The sequence below is a fragment of the Lissotriton vulgaris genome, chromosome 1_1 (genome assembly GCF_964263255.1).
Source record: "Lissotriton vulgaris chromosome 1_1, aLisVul1.2, whole genome shotgun sequence".
NCBI lineage: Eukaryota > Metazoa > Chordata > Amphibia > Caudata > Salamandridae > Lissotriton > Lissotriton vulgaris.
In genome coordinates this window covers 655,229,056-655,247,763 of record NC_141685.1, presented here as the reverse complement: position 1 = coordinate 655,247,763, position 18,708 = coordinate 655,229,056, and the positions used below count along the sequence as shown (strand labels likewise).

The following is an 18,708-nucleotide window of genomic DNA, read 5'->3' as shown; positions in this document are numbered from 1 at the left end:
AGGCCTGGCCTTCAGTTGGTTGCAGTCATTCCTGTCAGGAAAGACCCAAAGAATACAACTTGGAGAAGAAACCTCCGCAGTGGGAAAGCTAGAATGTGGGGTGCCCCAGGGCTTGGCCCTATCCCCACTGCTATTTAATTTATACCTGCAGCCTCTGATTGCCTCCCTGGCGCGCATGGGCTGCACAGTATACAACTATGCGGACGACACGCAGCTGCTGCTGAGTGTCGACAACACAAGTGCCGCTCAACTCCACACTCAGAATATCTTGAGATACACGGTCCAATGGATGACAGGAAACCTTCTAAAAATCAACCCAGATAAGACTGAGGTTCTGGTGATTCCATCCGCCACCTCACCATGGTGTGATCTCTACTGGCCCGCAGAGCTAGGTCCGGCCCCAAAACCCAGCCTGAACGTGAAGAGCCTGGGGATCAAATTAGACTGCGACCTCTCTATGGTCAACCAAATCTCTTCAGTGGTGGGCAGCAGCACTAATATTATCCGACAGCTACGGAAATTAGTACCCGTCATCTCCCAATCTATGCTACGTTCCATTGTCGCAGCCACCGTGATCTCAAGAATTGACTACGGAAATGCCCTCTACCTTGGCCTACCAAAAATCTTGACAAATAGGCTACAGGTGGTGATGAACGATGCTGCTCATCTCATTTTTAGATTGCCAAGACGAACCAAAGCATCCCCCCTGCTACAGAGTCTCCATTGGCTCCCCATCAAGGAGCGAGTGGAATTTAAAAGTTTGTGTATAGCCCACAAAGCCATTTATGGCATGGCGCCCGCATACATTAAAGACCGTGTGGCAGTGTACAGCCCAAAGAGAGTTCTCAGATCTTCAGACTCTCAATTACTGGTCTGCCCTCGGTACAAACTTGTTACCAAGGGCGGAAGAGCCTTTTCGGTGTTGGTTCCTCAGCTATGGAACACACTACCTGAGCCATTGCGCAGGGAAGAGAACCTCCTACGCTTTAGAAAGGGATTGAAAACGCTGCTGTTTAGGAGGTCATTGAGTGCCATCTAGGCTAGTGGATGCTTCTCTGTGTTGCTAAAGTTGTTGTTTGTACCATCGATTCCCGAGCGCTTAGAGGCCTGCAGGTGATTGAGCGTGCTATAAATCAAAAATAACAATAACAATAACAATAACAATAACAATAACATTTAGCCTAAGCACAGTCGCTGGTTACTCACTTCCGTCTACTGTCTGCTCACTTGGGGATCAAGTTCACAGTACCTGCTTTACTGGTACTGTTCTGAAGTCTCTTCAACAGGTGCGCTCGTTGTGTTGCTGTCAGCAAGAGTGTACCTGGTATTGGTGATGTGATGCAAAGGTCCCAAAATGCGATGTGAAGATATCAAATATTTACCATGAAAAATTACCCTATTGGTGATGTAGATAGCTGCAGAACCTGGGCTGTGTTTGGCCGCCACAGAGGAAAACTTACCGAACCCAGGAATTGCTGAATATAAGTCACTCAGAAGAGTCTCATTTTTAACTAGGTCCATCTGATGATGACATCATAAGTGCTGCTGAGCTAAAGTTCAAGTCTAATGGCTTGTACTGCCAAATTAATTTTAGATTTTAAACATTTTCCTTCTGTATGATCTAAAAATGATATTTTGGTGACTGATGTATTTTCTATTGTATATGGTTAGGTAGGTTGGATCTTGGCCACATCTAATTGGGCACTTTGACAGTAATTTTGTGGGATATCTTTGGGACCCTTTTTCAGAATGGCCACTACGATAGAAAACACCAGGTGAACACAGTAATTGAATACAGAAAGAAACGTTTATTTCCCAATGGCTGCATTTTGCTTAAAATGTATTAAAACACAAGGGTGCCCTAATATTTCAACCTGGAGTAGTCAATAGTGTTGGGAGGTAACAGTGGTTAATATGAGGCCAAGTGGTCCTAGAGAAAGGAAGTTATTGAGTTAAGAGAGTGTTAACTATTTAGCCTATGGTATGGGGGCATATTATTGAATAAATGCCAAAGGAGAGCAGCAGTAGACAGCTTACAGTTGAACGAAGGGACACAGGTTGGGCATTAACAAAATACATCATTTATTTATAAATATTATATCAAAGACTTTTGAAGTATAGTTCATGTGCTCACAAAAAAGTGACCAAGTGTGTGATATGACGAGTGAAAGTGACATTTTCAAATATATGCATTACATTAACAACATAAGCAAAAACTCTTGGTGATAGTTTTTAACAATAAAGCAGTTTTGCAGCAACCACAAGCCATCAGCCTACCCAGCCAGAAGTCATGCATGAATAAGTCAAACACCAATTGGTGATCAATCCGGCCAACCTGGGGCTGCTCTAGGTTTGAGAGGATTGTGTAGAAGAGTGTGCTGAGCAGAGAGAACTAAGATCTAAATGTCCATGCTGCATGGCTAATAGTCACACCCAGTGCTACATTGTTCCCTCCCTTGACAGCGAAGACCCCACGGTCTGCACACTGCTGCACACTTCATCGCAAGCTTCAATTCCAAAGTCAATGGCAGCTCAGAGTCTCCACAAACTTGCCCAACTCCCCTGGGAAGAATGTCCTACTTTATAAAAGTGAGAGGAGCCAAGAGAACGACACTAGAGAACAGTGAGCAGCAAACAACAAGGACCAGGGGCTTAGCAATTTTCAAGTGGGCAAAGGCGCAAGTTTGCTGAGCCACACCCTCAGTTTTCTTTGACCTCATCGGTTAAAGGTTTTGCCTTAGGACTTGATTTAAGTCAAAACTTTTGAGTAAAGCAGGATTTTATATTTGGGGAAAGTCCTCGGGAGGCACTCATTTTTTGGGGTTGTGCTTACGCTTTGAGTTTTGACACCAAAAGTTGTAAATGGGGCAGGCTTGAAAAATGTAACTGTAGAGTTTGATTTGCTGCAGGAGTAAATATGCTGTCTTGTGCCAGGCTCAAGCTTTACCTTCGGATATAGTCAATTTTACGGAACTGAAATTAATCCATTGTGGGCCGGCACAATACGGTAGCTGACACTAGCTCCGCAATGCCAGTTACTTGATTTAATCAGTGTCACTGTAGCCTCGAACTTTACACCACAAGCTTCAGAGTAGGACAGATCCACAGATGTTGGCTACCACAGTTGTGTTTCTTTTGGTGGTAGCCTTGGCAGCTTGTTTTGGTCCTCCAAAGGTCAAAGAAAATACACTATCCCAATCGACAAGAAGATAGTAAACCTCTCTTGGGCATTTCGACAGTTCACAATCAGCTGGGAGAGTTTCATAGAGTTCAGGAAACAGTTAAGCAATGTCATTAAAGCTCAATTATTCACTCTGGCAATGGCTCTAGCAAAGCCCAGTCAACTTCCAACTGGTCAGCTCGTTTGTCATACAGAAAACCTTATCTTTGCCATTTACAGACCCTGAGGCTACAGGTGACCAGGGTGGCTGATGCTTGAGAGCGGTATGAGTGCAAGTGAACACGGAGAAGCAGCTTCCTCACTCTTGTAGACAGCAAGTAGACATCCTCATCCTCTGGTCTGTCAAGTTCAGTTGTGTTCTAATAAGCTGGGTGGTTAGTAGTCTTTCTTATAGGGAACTCTAGCCAGTAATATATTACATCTCTGGTACAATTGTAGGAAATATCTATGACTACATCTGCCTGGAGGTACTCCAAATGGTAGAATTCCAGGGTCAGGGTGTGGAGAACAGTAATCCAGTCCAGGGGCTATCCTAGTTACATGAGGGTACTCAGCATGAAAATCAATCCCGGTTGGTTCTGAAGCCAAACCCCCTTCTGCTGGTATCAAAGACATGTTGGCTGGCAGTGGTACATATTCATATCCCCCTATCCGTATTTAACTGTTTAGAACAAATGTACTCAGTGAGATTCAAGTCAATCCTTTGTCAGAGCTTTTCTTGTTAATGCCTTTTCCATCATTAGTATCCAATAATTGCTCCACCTAGCCTTCTTGCCATTAGGCCCAGTCTATTGTCTTCTCATACCAAGGATTTTTCACACCGCATCAAAGGGCCAATTACTTCTGACATTGGAGGGAAGGGAGCCCAAAAAAAATGAATGAGTTAATGCCTTGGTTCTTAGGCAGAGACAAACTTGCTTTTATAAAACTACTTTAGCTGTATGCTTAATATATAAATTCATCACTGAGTTAGATATGTAATAAATGACATGACATTGTGTGATGATATATGTAGCTATTTGCTGATTTTAATTATGAAAAAACAACGTTTATTCAAGAGCATACTTTTGCCATCGGAAAATGATAAGCATTTCCTTTGTTGTGGGAAACTTTTATGCTACTGCCTCTATTTCTACACTACCTAAAGATTAGACCTGCCAGTTGAGTGTATTGTGTCTGCAACCAAATTTATGGCAGCAAAGCATATGCATTGGGGAATGTTTATCAGTTTTCCAATTTCCCCAAAAAATTACGCTGGTAAATACAATGCCATAAAGCAGATAAAAACCATGTGAAAGGGTAAATTTCCTAAAGCAGGCAAGAGAAGCTTCACAGCGGAATCAATACAGTCTTACCTTTTCCTCATAAAAAGTTCTTGTTTCTGGGAATGGTCTGACAACTCATTACTGTAGCAGGAGCAGATATGTGTCTCATGACTTAAGATAATTCAGCAGCAAAAACAAGAGAGTTGAATTTTCCTCTGGATGAACTCTGCAGGGAGATGTGGAACCTGTAGCTTCACATGACGGAAGAACAAGCTGTCGACCTGCATTCAAAAACAATACACTTCTGAGAATGATGTTCTTCTTTGAAAGCAGAAGCCACAGATGAGGAATGATGCAAAATTCCTGACTATCTTTTTGCAGCTGGTAAAAGAAAGCAGCGGCGTTGAAAGCCTAAAATACCAAGATAGAGAAAGAATTTGTGTCTGGTCTAGTTATTTGGGCAAACAGGAGGAGTCACTTTCTTCAGAATTATGTGGTATTGCATCTGACTGGTGACACACTTGGCAGGGACGGTGGGGGCAAATGGGCATCAGGCTCTGCCATCTTACTTTATGTGGATGGTAATAGCAATTATGAATCCCCCTAACCTGTATGGCAGTATTCAGAACTATACTACCAGTGGCTGGCTGTGACTTTATGATACAGCCAGGCACTCTTTTTACGTATGTGTTCTACCACGACTGTGCCAAAAATAATTTATTTGCTTTACGTCTGAGGATTTTTTCAAACAAAAAGAGGGTGGGAGCACACTGCCGCACATCCTGACACTCAGATCGCCGCAATAAATCATGGTAAATGTAGTGCACGATAACACTTGCTTCAGTAACAGTCTTTAGTTTTTCACCCTTGTTGTTAACCCAGTGCTATGTATCTCCCTAGATATTTGAGGTTCATCGAATCAGAAGCCTTCAGAAGGCAGCTCAAAGATGTCTTTTTGGTACTTCTGCTGCACAGTGTTACTCGTTCATCCTCTGAATCACACTCCTCTCGGGTCAATCCGGATTATGTAGCCACGCTCATGGTCATTTAGCGCCAGGATGCTCCTTTGGGAGTGGCAGTGCGCTCTTTAAATACGCCATTCATTTATTCATGCATCTCTAGACATGTGTTTCGGTATAGTTGTTCTTCTTCCATAGAGAGCAACAGCTTGTTTTGTGGGTGCTGGAAATGCTGCCCAAAGTCTTCACAGGTCTCTGTACTACTCAATGTGCCAGGTGCATCAGCCAGAGCTTGTCAGCTTATTAAATCAAGGGAGCCTTTTCAAGCAAAACGAGGGTGGCGGCACACAGCCTCACATCCCAGAACTCAGTTCTACCAATACACCATTGTAAATGGAGTGCATGATAACACTTCAGAAGCAGTCTTTACTTTTTCACCGTTCTTGGTGAAGCCTGTGCTGTGTATCTCTACAGACGTGTTTGAGGATATTTGTCCTTCTTCAGTTGAGAGCAACACATTGTTTTGGGGGTGCTGTAAATGCTGCCCAAAGTCTTCTCAGTTGTCTGTACCACTCACTGAGCGTAGGTGCATCAGCCAGAGCTTGTCAGCTTGTCAGCTCATTAACTTAAGGGAGCATTTTTAAACAAAAAGAGGGTGGGAGCACACTGCCTTACATCCCAGCACTCAGATTGCCCCAATGCATCATGGTAAATGCAGCGCATGATAACACTTACTTCATTAACAGTCTTTACTTTTCACTCTTGTTGGTGCAGCCAGTGCTCGGTGTCTGTAGACATGTTTTTCAAAATAGCTGTACTTCTTCAGTAGAGAGGAACACCTCATTTTGGGAGTGCTGGAAATACTGTCAAAAGTCTTCTTTGGTCTCTGTGCCACTCGCTGGGCACAAAGGCATCCTCCAGAACTCATCATTAGCTCAAGGGAAGATTTTCAATGAAAAAGAGGGTGGGAGCACACTGCCACTCACTGGGCACAAGTGTGTCCTCCAGAACTTGTCATTAGCTCAAGGGAACGTTTTCAAAGAAAAAGACTGTGGGAGCACACTACCTTACATCCCAGGACTTGGTGCTGGGATGAGAGGCTGCGTGCTCCCAACCTCTTTTTGTTTGAAATGGCTGGTTGATCACTGATCTCACACCACCCTGCGATGTTATAAAAAGGGGTGGAGTTGGAGAAGCAGGAGTCTGTGAGCATGGGATCCTATGTCATAGACGCATGGGACTTGAAACCCAACTCGTGTGATGTCAGGTCATTCAGCCTGGCACTCTAACCTCAGACAGCCACAACCTCATCTACATATTTCCAGAAGGATTCTCCATGAGCATGACTGTCTTCAACCCATACATGAACCCTCTACCTGCAACTTCCACTCTCCCAACATCATTGTCCTCTCCTACGCTGACTGCACACAATTCATTCTGCCCCTCACGTACAAGACGGCCAGTATCTGGATTGATGTTCAATGCCTGTATATTGAAATCGGCCATTGAATGAAGGCCAATTGTCTGAAACTGAACACCAACAAGACTGAAATCATGAACTTTGGGATAAGCACTTCACTATGGGACTGCATCTGGTGGCTAACAGCGCTAGGACCGACACCCACCCCACCAACATCGACCAGAACCTCATGATCATCATTGACAGCAAACTCGACATGACCACCCAAGTCAACGCTAGAGCTAAGGATGATTTTCAAATGGCTCCCAATTAGCACCTGTAAAACTGTTGTGCACACCATGGTCACAAACAAGCTGGACTCTAGAAACACCTTCCATGCCAGGATAATGAAAAACTCCCCAAAAGGCTGCAGACCACTCAGAACTTGGTGGACAGAATCACTGTAAACTTCACACATGGCAGTCAGTCACACCACACCTTAAGTAGCTCCACTGGCTCCCCATACAAATATTAGCACAATTCAAACTCCTCACCTACACTTTCAAGGCACCTCATAACACTGGCCTGGCATTCTTCACATCTTCTTTCACAAACCTTTCAGGCAAATCTGCTCATTAGGAATCCTACTTGCATACATCCCACTCCCTCGAATAACCAAATCCAGCTGTTGAGCCTTCTTCTAGAGCACTCCTAAAAGTGTGAAATGATGTGCCACTACACATAACAGCCTCCTCACTTCTTGACTCCTGTAAGACGCCAAAGAGCTGGCTTTTCGAGTAGTTCCACTAGGCCTGGCTAGATTCACTCAGTGCCCGGATTCTCTCCTGGGTGATAGCGCAGTCTACAATTCAGCATAACATACCATGTGCTGTGGAGGACTGGATCGGTGTTAACTTGCCTTTGCTTTTTGCAACCTGGAGACTTGAAGCACAAGACTGCCCTTTCTTTGTCTGCTCAAAGAAAGAGGTAAGCCCCCTGCCTGCATTTCACATTTAGGGCTCCCAATGTTGAGATCGACAAATATGATAGCAATGTATACCCTGATGCATGCATGCATGCAAAGCAGCGGCAGTATCAATAAATGCATTATTGATGTACGATGTAAGCTATGTTCGAACAATGATGTCAGTACCAGTAAATGCAATACTGCTGTACACTGTACAGTGATGTCAATACTCGTAAATCTAATGTCGATGTAAAGGTAACTTATGCATGCATAATGACATCAATATCAATGAATGCAATGTTGATGTACAATGTAACATCTGTACGCATAATAATGAGAATATCAATAAATATGACATCAATGACCGCCATGTTACACGTTCACGCACTTTCAAAGAATGTTGAAGTGTTTTTTTGTATCCACAAAAAGTATATATGTGCGGCCAAAACTTCTGTACTCCTACACTGTTTTCAGACCCGCCTCTTTCGATACTGTACCTGCCGCTGCATTTAACCGGTTCCATGAGGTGCACATTTCCCCGCTGTGCAGGCGAATTCTATGCCTGCGCAAATCGGACCCCCACGCCCACCATGACATCGGACGGCCACGGCCCCGGCCGTCCGACGCATGGAAGAGGTTAATTGAACCAACATGTTCCTGTTTTGCCAGATGCCTCTTGTATTTTCATTTATTTAAGGTAAATTCATATTCGAGCAACACCACCACAGTTCTTAAATTGTCTTTCTATTCTTTTTTCCATTTGTACCATACCCTTTGTCCATGTGTCACTGACCCTGGAAACATCATGGGGATAATATATTTGTAATAATATTAGATGCAAATATAATGGTGACACTATGATGATATTTGTAAACAAGAAAGACTGAGTTTGAAGTGGGCAGGGGAATAAGCTATCAAGCTCATTTATTTTTAAGAAATCATTTTCCATACTTTTTTAATAAAAACTGAAAACAATTGTTCCTAAATGGTTGAGTTGAATTTGAAAGGGAAAAAGATGGGGTGTCTTCTGTACTGTGAATTTAGAGAAGGGGCAGAGAACTGAAGAAGAAAGAAGCCTTCTCTCCTGGGCTACTACTATCAAAAAGAAATGCAAATGTGTGTATTTGGTTAATTAGCAAATGTAAAGGGTGCATGGGAGCCAGTAAGGGTTTTAAGTGATAACATTTGGGAAGTGTCCTTTTAATGGAACCCTATACAAAAGGTTTCCTCAAGGTACTACTGCATATTTGTTAAAACATACCTTTTAGAAGGTATTACATTTCAAAGGAGGGCTTTGCGGGTTTGGGATGTGGTGCGGGCAGTGAGAGCATTCTGGTTGATGCCAGGCTGTGACTGAGGAAAGCATTCATTGCTCTCCCTTTGGTGATACAGGGGTTTGGGAGGGGGTAAGGCTGCGCCTGCGGCCCATGACCCCTGCTCTGCAGCTTTACTGGTTGAGGATCTGGGTTTATAGAACTTGACTAGCCATTTTGTCACTCTTGGATTTGCTGGGTGGGCATCTGGCTTGGAGTCTGCTGGATGGGCTGTCTTGACCATGAGTTAGCCATTTTAGCATTCTTCGTCATGGGAATCTACATTGCACGGCTGGGTTTGATGGCTAGCTTGAACATTTTTGCCAGGGATGATTTTGCTTTCCATTCCAGCCTGCAGATCCGGTATTTTTAAAACCAATACTCCCAGGAGACATTTTAATGCATGGGAAAAGTGGGCTCTGGCCCAAGGCCCCAGCCTTTCAGGGGGGCCCCCTGACAGAGTCAGCTCCGTTCTTCAGAGTTTTGCCCTAAAAACCTTGAAAATTTCTTAAACAGATTGTTTTAAATTCTGTTTTCCTTTAATATGTACCTGATGCAGAGAAATGTTGTGTTTATGTTTCATGCAATATACATAAAAAAAAGTTTCTTTTAGATCAAACAAGGCCTAACATAAGAAATGGGAGGGCGTTACAGAGATTGTGTGCAGTGATATTGGTGAGCTGCTGCAGTGTTACAATATTGAAAACACACATAACTATCCCTTAATATTAGATGTAAACACATTTGGGCCTTATTTATGAGAAGTAATACATTGCTGTGTGAAAACAGGGATGCTTCACTTCTTAGTGCGTCCTCCTTGCGACATGATGGATGCGTCATATTTACTGTATGACACATCATGTTGCAAGAAGTTACAGATACGTCAGTATTTCTCACGTTTCTGTAGACGCAAAACTGATGCAGTGCTGGGGTGTGTTTGAAAATAGACGCAACTACAGCAATGTGTCTTTTCACATGGGACAATCCCCATATGAAAGGGCCTGCATCAATCTTACGCCTGCTGTGAGGCAGGTGTAAGATATTGACGCAATGGTGTCCTAGAAGTGGCGCACCGAGTTCTCATTGATTTCAATGCACCAATTCTACGAGGCTTTTTGTGAGGGAACACCCACCCTGCATACAATATACCTGGTGCAGTTGTAATGCGGCGCAGGGGTTTACAAAGTGACGCATCTGCCTAGGTGGCATAAAAGTGAAGCAAGGCCTCATAAATAAGGCCCTTAGAATTTGGACGAGTGTTCCTTTGCACTGTCAGGGACCTAATTAAATTAAATGAAATAGTGTATTAAATAAAGCGTGCAGCTACTCAAACTAGAGTGTCCTGGCACATGACAGCGGGAGGAAAACGTGCATAAAAGACCCATCAGTTAATGAAAAGTCAGGTTTTTAAGTTCTTCCTGAAAGAGAGTTGGTCTGTGGTTAGTCTCAGAGACTCAGGGAGTCTATTCCACAATCTTGCACCTAGAAAGCCGAGGGATCTGCCTCCAGTGCGGGCAGGGCATATTTTAGGCACAATGGCCAGGTAGGCATTGGAAGATCTTAGGGTCCTAGATGTTGTGTAGCGATTAACATGCTTATTTAGGTAGCTGGCTTCTAAGCTATGGAAAGCTTTAAAGAAGATGGTCATTGCTTCAAAGTTGATCTGTTCTTTTATGCTGATCCAGTGTAGAGACTTAAGAATAGGGGGTCACACAAGATCTGGGTTTAGGTCTCAGGATGGCTCTGGCTGCTGCGTTTTGTACCACTTGTACGCACTGGATACAGTATTTGAGAAGACCGAGGTACAAGTTGTTGACATAGTCAATCTATGATGTCACCAGAGCCTGCACCACGATCTTTCTGCTCCTTAGCGGTAACAGTGGCAGGATTTTTTTTAGCATCCGGAGTATGTCAAAGCAAGCGCCAGTTAGATTTTTGGATTTGAAAATGCATGGCGAGTGTCTTGTCTATGACAATTCCTAAGTTTTTTACTTTCTCCTTTTCCGCAGGTGGGGGCAGCAGATCTTTTGGCCTCCAGGTGCTCTAGTCAGGCATTTCTGGATTACCAAAGAAAACAACTTCAGTTTTGTCAGGATTTCACTTCAGATGATTGATCTTAAGCCTGTTAAAAACATTTGTGAGGCAAGACCTAATTGCCCCATCAAAGTTGGTTCCTTTTTCACATGTAAAAATCAGCTCAGTGTCATCAGCATAGGAAACAATTTTGGCGCCTTCTTCTTCTACCAGAAATGCGAGGGGGATAGATATATATTAAAAAGGGTAGGACTGAGAATGGAACCTGATGCACACCTACATTCATGGGCGGAACCGGGGATGAGAAAGGGGGGAACCAAATGACCTGAGATATATTTGCCAAGAAGGATGACATCCATGTTAAGGTGGTACCCCCAGGCTGATGATAGCAAGACTCTCCAGGATCCTCTCATGTGAGACCGTATTGAAGGCTGCCAACAGATCGAGCAGTATCAGAATTGCCTTGCCTCCCTGGTCCAGCTTACCCTTGAGAAATTCAGTCACTTTCAGCAGGCGTACTCCGTACTGTAGTTAGCCCTAAAACTGGATTGGGACTCCTGAAGGAGCTGCCCATCTTCAATGTGTTTTGGGAGGGCCTTGTTTACATGCTTCTCTATTACTTGGGAGAGGGACGGAAAAAGGGAGACTGGCCTGTAGTTGGCAGGGTCCGTCAGTTTGGCGTTAGCCTTTTTTATCAGTGGAAGAATCTTAGCATTCTTCCATAATTTTGGCATGTTGCCTGAGGAGAGGGAAGCATTAAAGAGCTGGTTTACCATTGGGTTTATGGTGGGAGGTAATAGGTTCAGGATATTTGCTGGACATGGGTCGGTAGGAGAGCCATAACTAATGCTTTGGAGAAGGGTCAGTGACTCTTCAAGCTGAAACACAGGGGAAGCTTGTAAAGATGGAGGATCCAAGAGGTGAAATTTGCTATTAGAACGAAGATAGAGGTCATTTCATCCTCTGAGATGTTAGTGAAGGCTTGTTGGATCACAGAGATCTTTTGTGGAAGAATTGAGCTATATGCTTAAACCATTCTTCCATGCATGGTCCTTCCTTTGTGCCCGCTTTCGGGGCAGTAAAGGATGTAACCATGCTAAAGATTCCCTTGCTCTTATTTTGGGCATTTTCTATCTTGGTTTGAAAGAGGTTTTTCTTGGCTGCCTTCACGAGAATGTAATGAGCTTTTAAGGTGTCTTTATACACCTTCCTATTCTCAGGTAGATGGGATTTACGCCATTTCTGTTCCATTTTTCTACAATTTCTTTTGCTATATCTGAAGGAATTGTTAAACCATGGAGCTGGTGGGGCCGACCACTTTGAGCAGCGGGAAACAACAGGTACCGCTGCACCAATGTTGGTTCAGAGCCATGAATCTATTGAGAGGGCGTCCAAGTCCTGGGCAGCAAGGCATCTCCGGTGAGGAACGACCGAGGGCGTCTGCTAACATCGGGATGGATATTTTATGGAACGTCCTGTAATTAGGAGCCCTCTACCCTGCGTTAGCCCGAGGGGCTGTGGCAGAGTTGGGAATGATGAATTTTAATAGGAGGTGGTCAGACCAGGTAACAGAGAGAGGTAGGATTACTGATATGTCAAAGTTGTGAAAGATTTGGTCTACGGTATGGCCCTTCACATGGGTGGCTGAAGAAATAGAAGGAAACATGTTGCAGACCTGTATCGTCTCCAACAAAGAAAATATTTGAGGGTCTTTTTCATTGTCCATATGTATATTGAAATCTCCCAGAATAAGGCAGTTGTTGTATTTTAAGGCCAGGGAGGTGGAGGCTGTATTAAGCTTAGTAATAAAAGTTCCAATTGCACCGAGAGCTCTGTAAATCAGAAAACCAGCTATGCTATGATGGGGGATAAGGTACAGTGGAAGCCTAAGGACTCTGCACCCTCGATGTTTTCCATCAGGATGGGAGAGCAGCCTAGTTTTGTATTGTAAATTATGGCATCACTAACCCCTTCCCACTCGGTTGGTCCCTCCTAAGGATTTTATAACCCGTAGGGATGGCTAAGGTGATAGTAGGGTTGGAGGCTTCAGACTAAGGGTGAGCGGGAAATCCGTTACGCCCGCGGATTTTGCGGATTTTTGGGAAATCCGCAATCCGCGAATTTTACGGATTTCCCGCAAAATCCACAAAAAAAAAATCCGCGGACGTAACGGGTTCAAAAGTTGAACGCCCACTCATGGAACTATTTTACAATGGCGCCAGCAAGCTGCCAGCGCCGTTGTAAAATAGTTACAAAGTTAGCTTGCACAGGAACCACTAGATAAAACGAAGCAGGTGCTGCTTTATTTTATCTAAGTGCTTCCTGTGCAAGCTAACTTTGTAACTATTTTACAACGGCGCTGGCAGCTTGCTGGCGCCATTGTAAAATAGTTACAGCTCACAGCTCACTGAAGGGACCCCTGCGCCCTTCGGGGCGATTGCATAGTAACACACACATGGTCGCTCGAACTAGTTGATGTTCAAATTCAGTGACTCATTCATTAGCCCAAAAACAATCGGGAACGTCGTCGAGGCTGGACAGGTGTGCCTTCTTCCCAAATCTACCGTGGAAAATCAGCTGTGATGCTGGATAGGCTTTGCATCCTTGACTTTCACGAGCGCAATACCCGTGCTGTTCCTGTGACCAGGAGCTTCTTTCTCTTCATCTGCTGAACTGATCTTTCTCTGACCTTTTATACACACAAGAGGCACATACCCTACTGGGCACATTGTGTTCGCACGGGTTTCTGCAAGGTCGCAAGCGTTTTGTACAATTTCGCAATTTGCGAAATTGTACAAAACCCTCTCGAACTTGCAGAAACCCGTGCGAACATTAAAAAAAAAAAATCCGCGAGGATTCGCGGATTTTGCGGATTTTTGCAATCCGCAAATTCACAAATCCGCAAATTTGCGGATTGCCAATCCGCAAAATCCGCCCATGCCTACTTCAGACAGCCTGGTCTCAGTGAGAAATAAAAGATCAGGCTGTTCATTGAAAAGTAGGTCATCAATGTGTGGTTCATGCCTTTGCATAGAGCGACAATTTAAAAGGGTGGCCTGTAAGTCCTCTGTTTTCCTATTGTTTTCACACTTATTATTGCATGGGAGGATCTTGAGTGTGAGTTTCCTGGGCTGGAGGAGTGGCCAGTTGCACTTATTGCATCGAAAGTCTATTTCCAAGCACGGATCAGCCACTGTACACTGACATAATGGTAGCCGCCTAAGGCTAAGCAGTTTTTCCCTATTGTAAAACAGCGGAAGAAACTCACTGTAGGGGAGCTGGGCAGCATGGCCGGTGCAGGACGCCTCTGGGATGCTGACAAGCGCAGACAGGCTTGCATCTCACACGCCCGGTGGGCGCGTCCGTTTGCATCGGGAATATAAAGGCTAATGCCTATGATGCACAGCTAACACAGCTGAGGAAGCGAAAACTGCATGGGCAGAAGTGAGGAGCCCGTCAGTAGCCCCAACCCTCTGCACAATTGGCATATCAGCCGTGGCGGAACAGGACTGTAGGAAAGCGAGATGCGAATTGGAGAGGCTAAGGAGGTGTAGGCAAGCAGAATCAAGTAAAGTGCAATTGCGCATAGCTAGGTGACATTGTTAAAAAGCACTGAGTAATTCAGCCACACATATACAATTTAAAAGGATTAAAAACCAAGTAGCAGGGCAGGAAACACTAAATCCTACCACTGTCAGCTGTGCGTGTCCTTTTGCATCGGGAATATATAGGCGCGTGCCTAAGATGCAAACTGGATCCCTAACGCAGCTAAGGAAGCGGGAACTGCATAGGCGGAAGTGAGGAGCCCGACAGTAGCCCCAACCCTCCGCACAATCGGTGTATCAGCCACAGCGGACTAGGACTGGAGGAAAAGCCAGATGCGAATCAAAGCAGCTAAGGAGGTGTAGGTAAGCAGAATCAAGTATACTGAAAGTGCGTGTAGATAGGAGAAATTGTTCAAAAGCACAGAGTAATTCAGCCACACATATATAATTTAAAAAGTATTAAAAACCTAGTAGCAGGGCAGGAAACACTAAATCCCACCGCTATCAGCTGCGAACGTCCGTTTATTTTGGGAATATGTAGGCTAATGCCTATGATGCAAACTGGATCGCTAACACAGCTGAGGAAGCAGAAACTGTGTGAATCCCAGGGGCTCAAATTGGAACATAAATTCAAAGCTGTTCTGAACAGGGGCCCCCAAAATAAGTTTGCCCCAGGGCCCCCAAAATCCTTAAGATGTCACTGATACTCCCACATCCCAAAACAATGGACACCTTGTTGTATGGTGGAACTGTATCTGTGTCTAGGGACACTGCTCCATTATACTTGTAATGTGTTCCTTAGTGGTGGAAACAAAAATAATTGTATGAATGAGTACAGCAAATTCACTGTAGTGATTAAGTGGGTGATTCAAAGTAGGCTGGTAATCCATTTTTTTACAAGTCACACAGTGTTCCCAGCAAATGTCCACTTGCAAAAACACCGGTTGAAATATACCAGGAAAATGGGCCAGAATTCAGAAAAAGACATACAGAAAGTAGTGTAATATCACACGCAGCTTCTAATATTGTTTCCCATTCCTGATGATAAATCTCAAAATCACCCAGTAGGAGTGTGGCAGTGCTGTGCGTTCTTGGTAATACTGGTTGCGTTATTACCGCAACTTGTTACCGTGCCGCTTGTGATCGGCTTATTATTGTTTTATTAGGACTTCTTGATATGAACAAGGCCTTATTGTATAGTCCACGATCTATAGAACAATTGGTCCATTTATTGTTTACAAAGTTCCTTAAGATGTACAGCGTTGTGCTGGATTTCATTATGTTCGTATGATTCATTGCAGTGTCAGTAACGGTTATGATCTCTGGATTGCCACGGCTAATGTTACTTTTATGAACCAGCGCTTTACTTTTGTACTGATCTATACTCTTACTCATTTTAGGTATTTGCTTCCAGTGACTTCACAGATCATCATGAGGACATCGTCTTCTAGCTATATCCGCAATTCTTCCGGAATGCCACGATCCAGTATTTTGTTTACGCCCAGACTTGGCCACCTATGAAGTTAAAGGACAATAGACATTTTTAAATAGCAATTTTATTTTGTTTCCTAATCCAGTACTCGGACAGGCAGTGCAATATGCATCATGATAACTTTAGCATTGTAGAAGGAATAATGTATGTTAAATTGATAAGAAAACGACAAACGTTTTGGAGAAATGTTAGAAACCAAGTAGCTCCAGCTGAATGTGTAAGTAATTATTTCTTTCAGGAAACTGAACTGTCTGCGCAATTTACAAACTCATTTATTCTGAAGTCTGATATTGTTCAGCTTTATTTTACAGATGTGTCTTACCTGAACTAGACTATTTATTTTGCAACCCTTTTTCTTTTGCACAGATGTTATCTTGATAATCTTTAAAAGTGTGGTGGCATTTTTATAAATAGGACATATAATAATATATTGTCAAAGCTGAAAACAAACGTTATGTCCATTGCCCATTTTATTTTTCCTAAAGAAATGAAAATACATTTAAAAATAATAATTTAGGTGGCAAACATTGTAAGTGGACATGTTTCAGTGTTGATTATGTTCTAATGAAGACTATTGTTTGCAAATGTCACATCACCTTTTCAAGACCTTTCAAGGCAGGGGACTGTTGCAAAACAACTAGGAACTCTATCGTTTAGTGTATGCGCACACACACGCAGACAGATGGAGCTGCAGCGCGTGCAATGTAATTCTTTTATTTATTTATTGATGTACTTACCTCCGGTTAGCCGGAGGTATGCTGGAGTTTACTACCCCCCATCCTCGCCCACCCCACCTCCACACAAGACTCCCACTACGAGCCGCTACTGCACCCTTCACAATTATTTGCCTTGTGTCTTATTATTTATTTATTTTGCCAGCTAAACCCCTTCAGAAAAAGACACAAAAGTTAATTTGCATTGTTGCTATGCCACAAAATATTATTTTAACTTCAATAACATGCCATTTGTTGTCCTATTTATTTGTACATATTTAAAAATGAAATAAGAAATTGTCAGTATCTCTGTTTCATAGGATTTACAATGTTTAAAGAAATGACAGAAAACGTAGCGAAAACTACAGAATGTTTGGATTCTTCTAATATATACATTCTGCCTTATATTATTAAGCTGAAAAGGAAAGCAATTTTCGCTTTCGGGAACCAATAATTTACACAGCATTTAGCTCCCTATGCCTCATTCTACCATTGTGGAGTGTAACTGATACAGCTCCCTGCAAATACAGATACGGACGATACAACGTTTCAAAGTCTCAATCTACTTTTTAAAATGTCCTTTCTCCCACCCTTTTTGCTCCCAGACATATACTTTAAGATTGTGGGTGCTGAATATCATGTTCCTTTTCTCTCCCTGATTGCTAAATGTTTCTCTCCAATTCTAATTAGTCCATGAGATTTCCAGGATTTTCAAGTGGAAGCAGCAGATGTTGACCCTAAAAGCACCATCGTGGCCCTGGGGGTCGTTGCCCCTTCTGTTCCATCTGCCCTGCCAGTCAGGTCAGGTTTTCACATTGTCCACTCTTTCTCTCCATCAACCCCTGTGGGTATGACATTCAGGCATTCACAGGCCTCAGTCTTTGTAACGTACAACCAACATTGTTCCTCATGTGAGAAGGATCCAAGCTAAGATGCAATGGCGCCAAGATACCTGTAATGGTGAATGCAGCCCACTATAAATGTTTTTTTGTATTTTTATGGTGTACTTCTCACAACTTAAAACGTCATTCCATGTATAAATCCAAATGCCTGGATACCAGGTCCTTACATAGGAGATTAACACATTGCAATCTACATGGGCTTTCATAAGCATGTTCTGAGTCATGGCGAGAAATCTCACATCAAGCCTTTGCTATTAGTTTTTTGTAGTTTTGAAAATTGCAGATGCTTCGTTGGTGCTTAATTTCTCCTATTGGACATCCAATTGGTTTTCCAAGACAGCATGATCTTACCTTTTTACTGTATAATTATGGTTCTGGTTTTGTTCATTTGCAATAATCACTCATCAGTGGATTTTGGGGGATTAAGGACTCTGAACCAAGGATAGCATTTTTGAAAATGGTTTGCAGGTAGTATCCTCTCACTAATGTATCGAAATCCCTCACTCCCTGACAAGGCGCCACTGTATTTGAGGTGTGCAAGGCCTGAATCCCATTTAAAGTGTATCTAGTCTTTAGTGCTTCTGACACCGTGTTCATCACCTTTGGTCTAGTCAAGAAAGGGATTAAGCTTTCACCTACCACATTAATCCATTGCTTGAGACTTACAAATAGGGTCTTTCAGACCCTGCCAGATGGTCATCCTCATGAAACCTTGCCCCAATCCACCCTGTGTATGATTGAGCATCCTGTTGAGGTACTTGGTTACGAGTGGCACTATTTCAGATAGGTTGAATTCAACAATCTGCAATTCTGAATGTCTCTGGGCGCCGAATTAACAAATCTCCAAAGTCCGGACCTGTAAATTTTGAGCACTGAGGCACTGGACCCTGTTACGTGCTGCCAGGTAGCAGACAGGAGCACAGCCCAGCCCCACTGAA

General features: G+C 43.4%; 1 protein-coding gene across 1 annotated transcript in view; it reads left to right on the top strand.

The window, feature by feature from the left end:
* TTLL7 (tubulin tyrosine ligase like 7) overlaps positions 1-16,686 on the top strand; it is a 1,104,754-nt gene extending 1,088,068 nt beyond the window's left edge. Inside the window, exon 23 of the mRNA XM_086936338.1 lies at positions 16,064-16,686. Coding sequence (XP_086792464.1) covers positions 16,064-16,184 — 121 coding nt within the window. The 3' untranslated portion in view covers positions 16,185-16,686. The remainder of the gene's footprint in view (positions 1-16,063) is intronic.
* Positions 16,687-18,708: the final 2,022 nt, after the last annotated feature.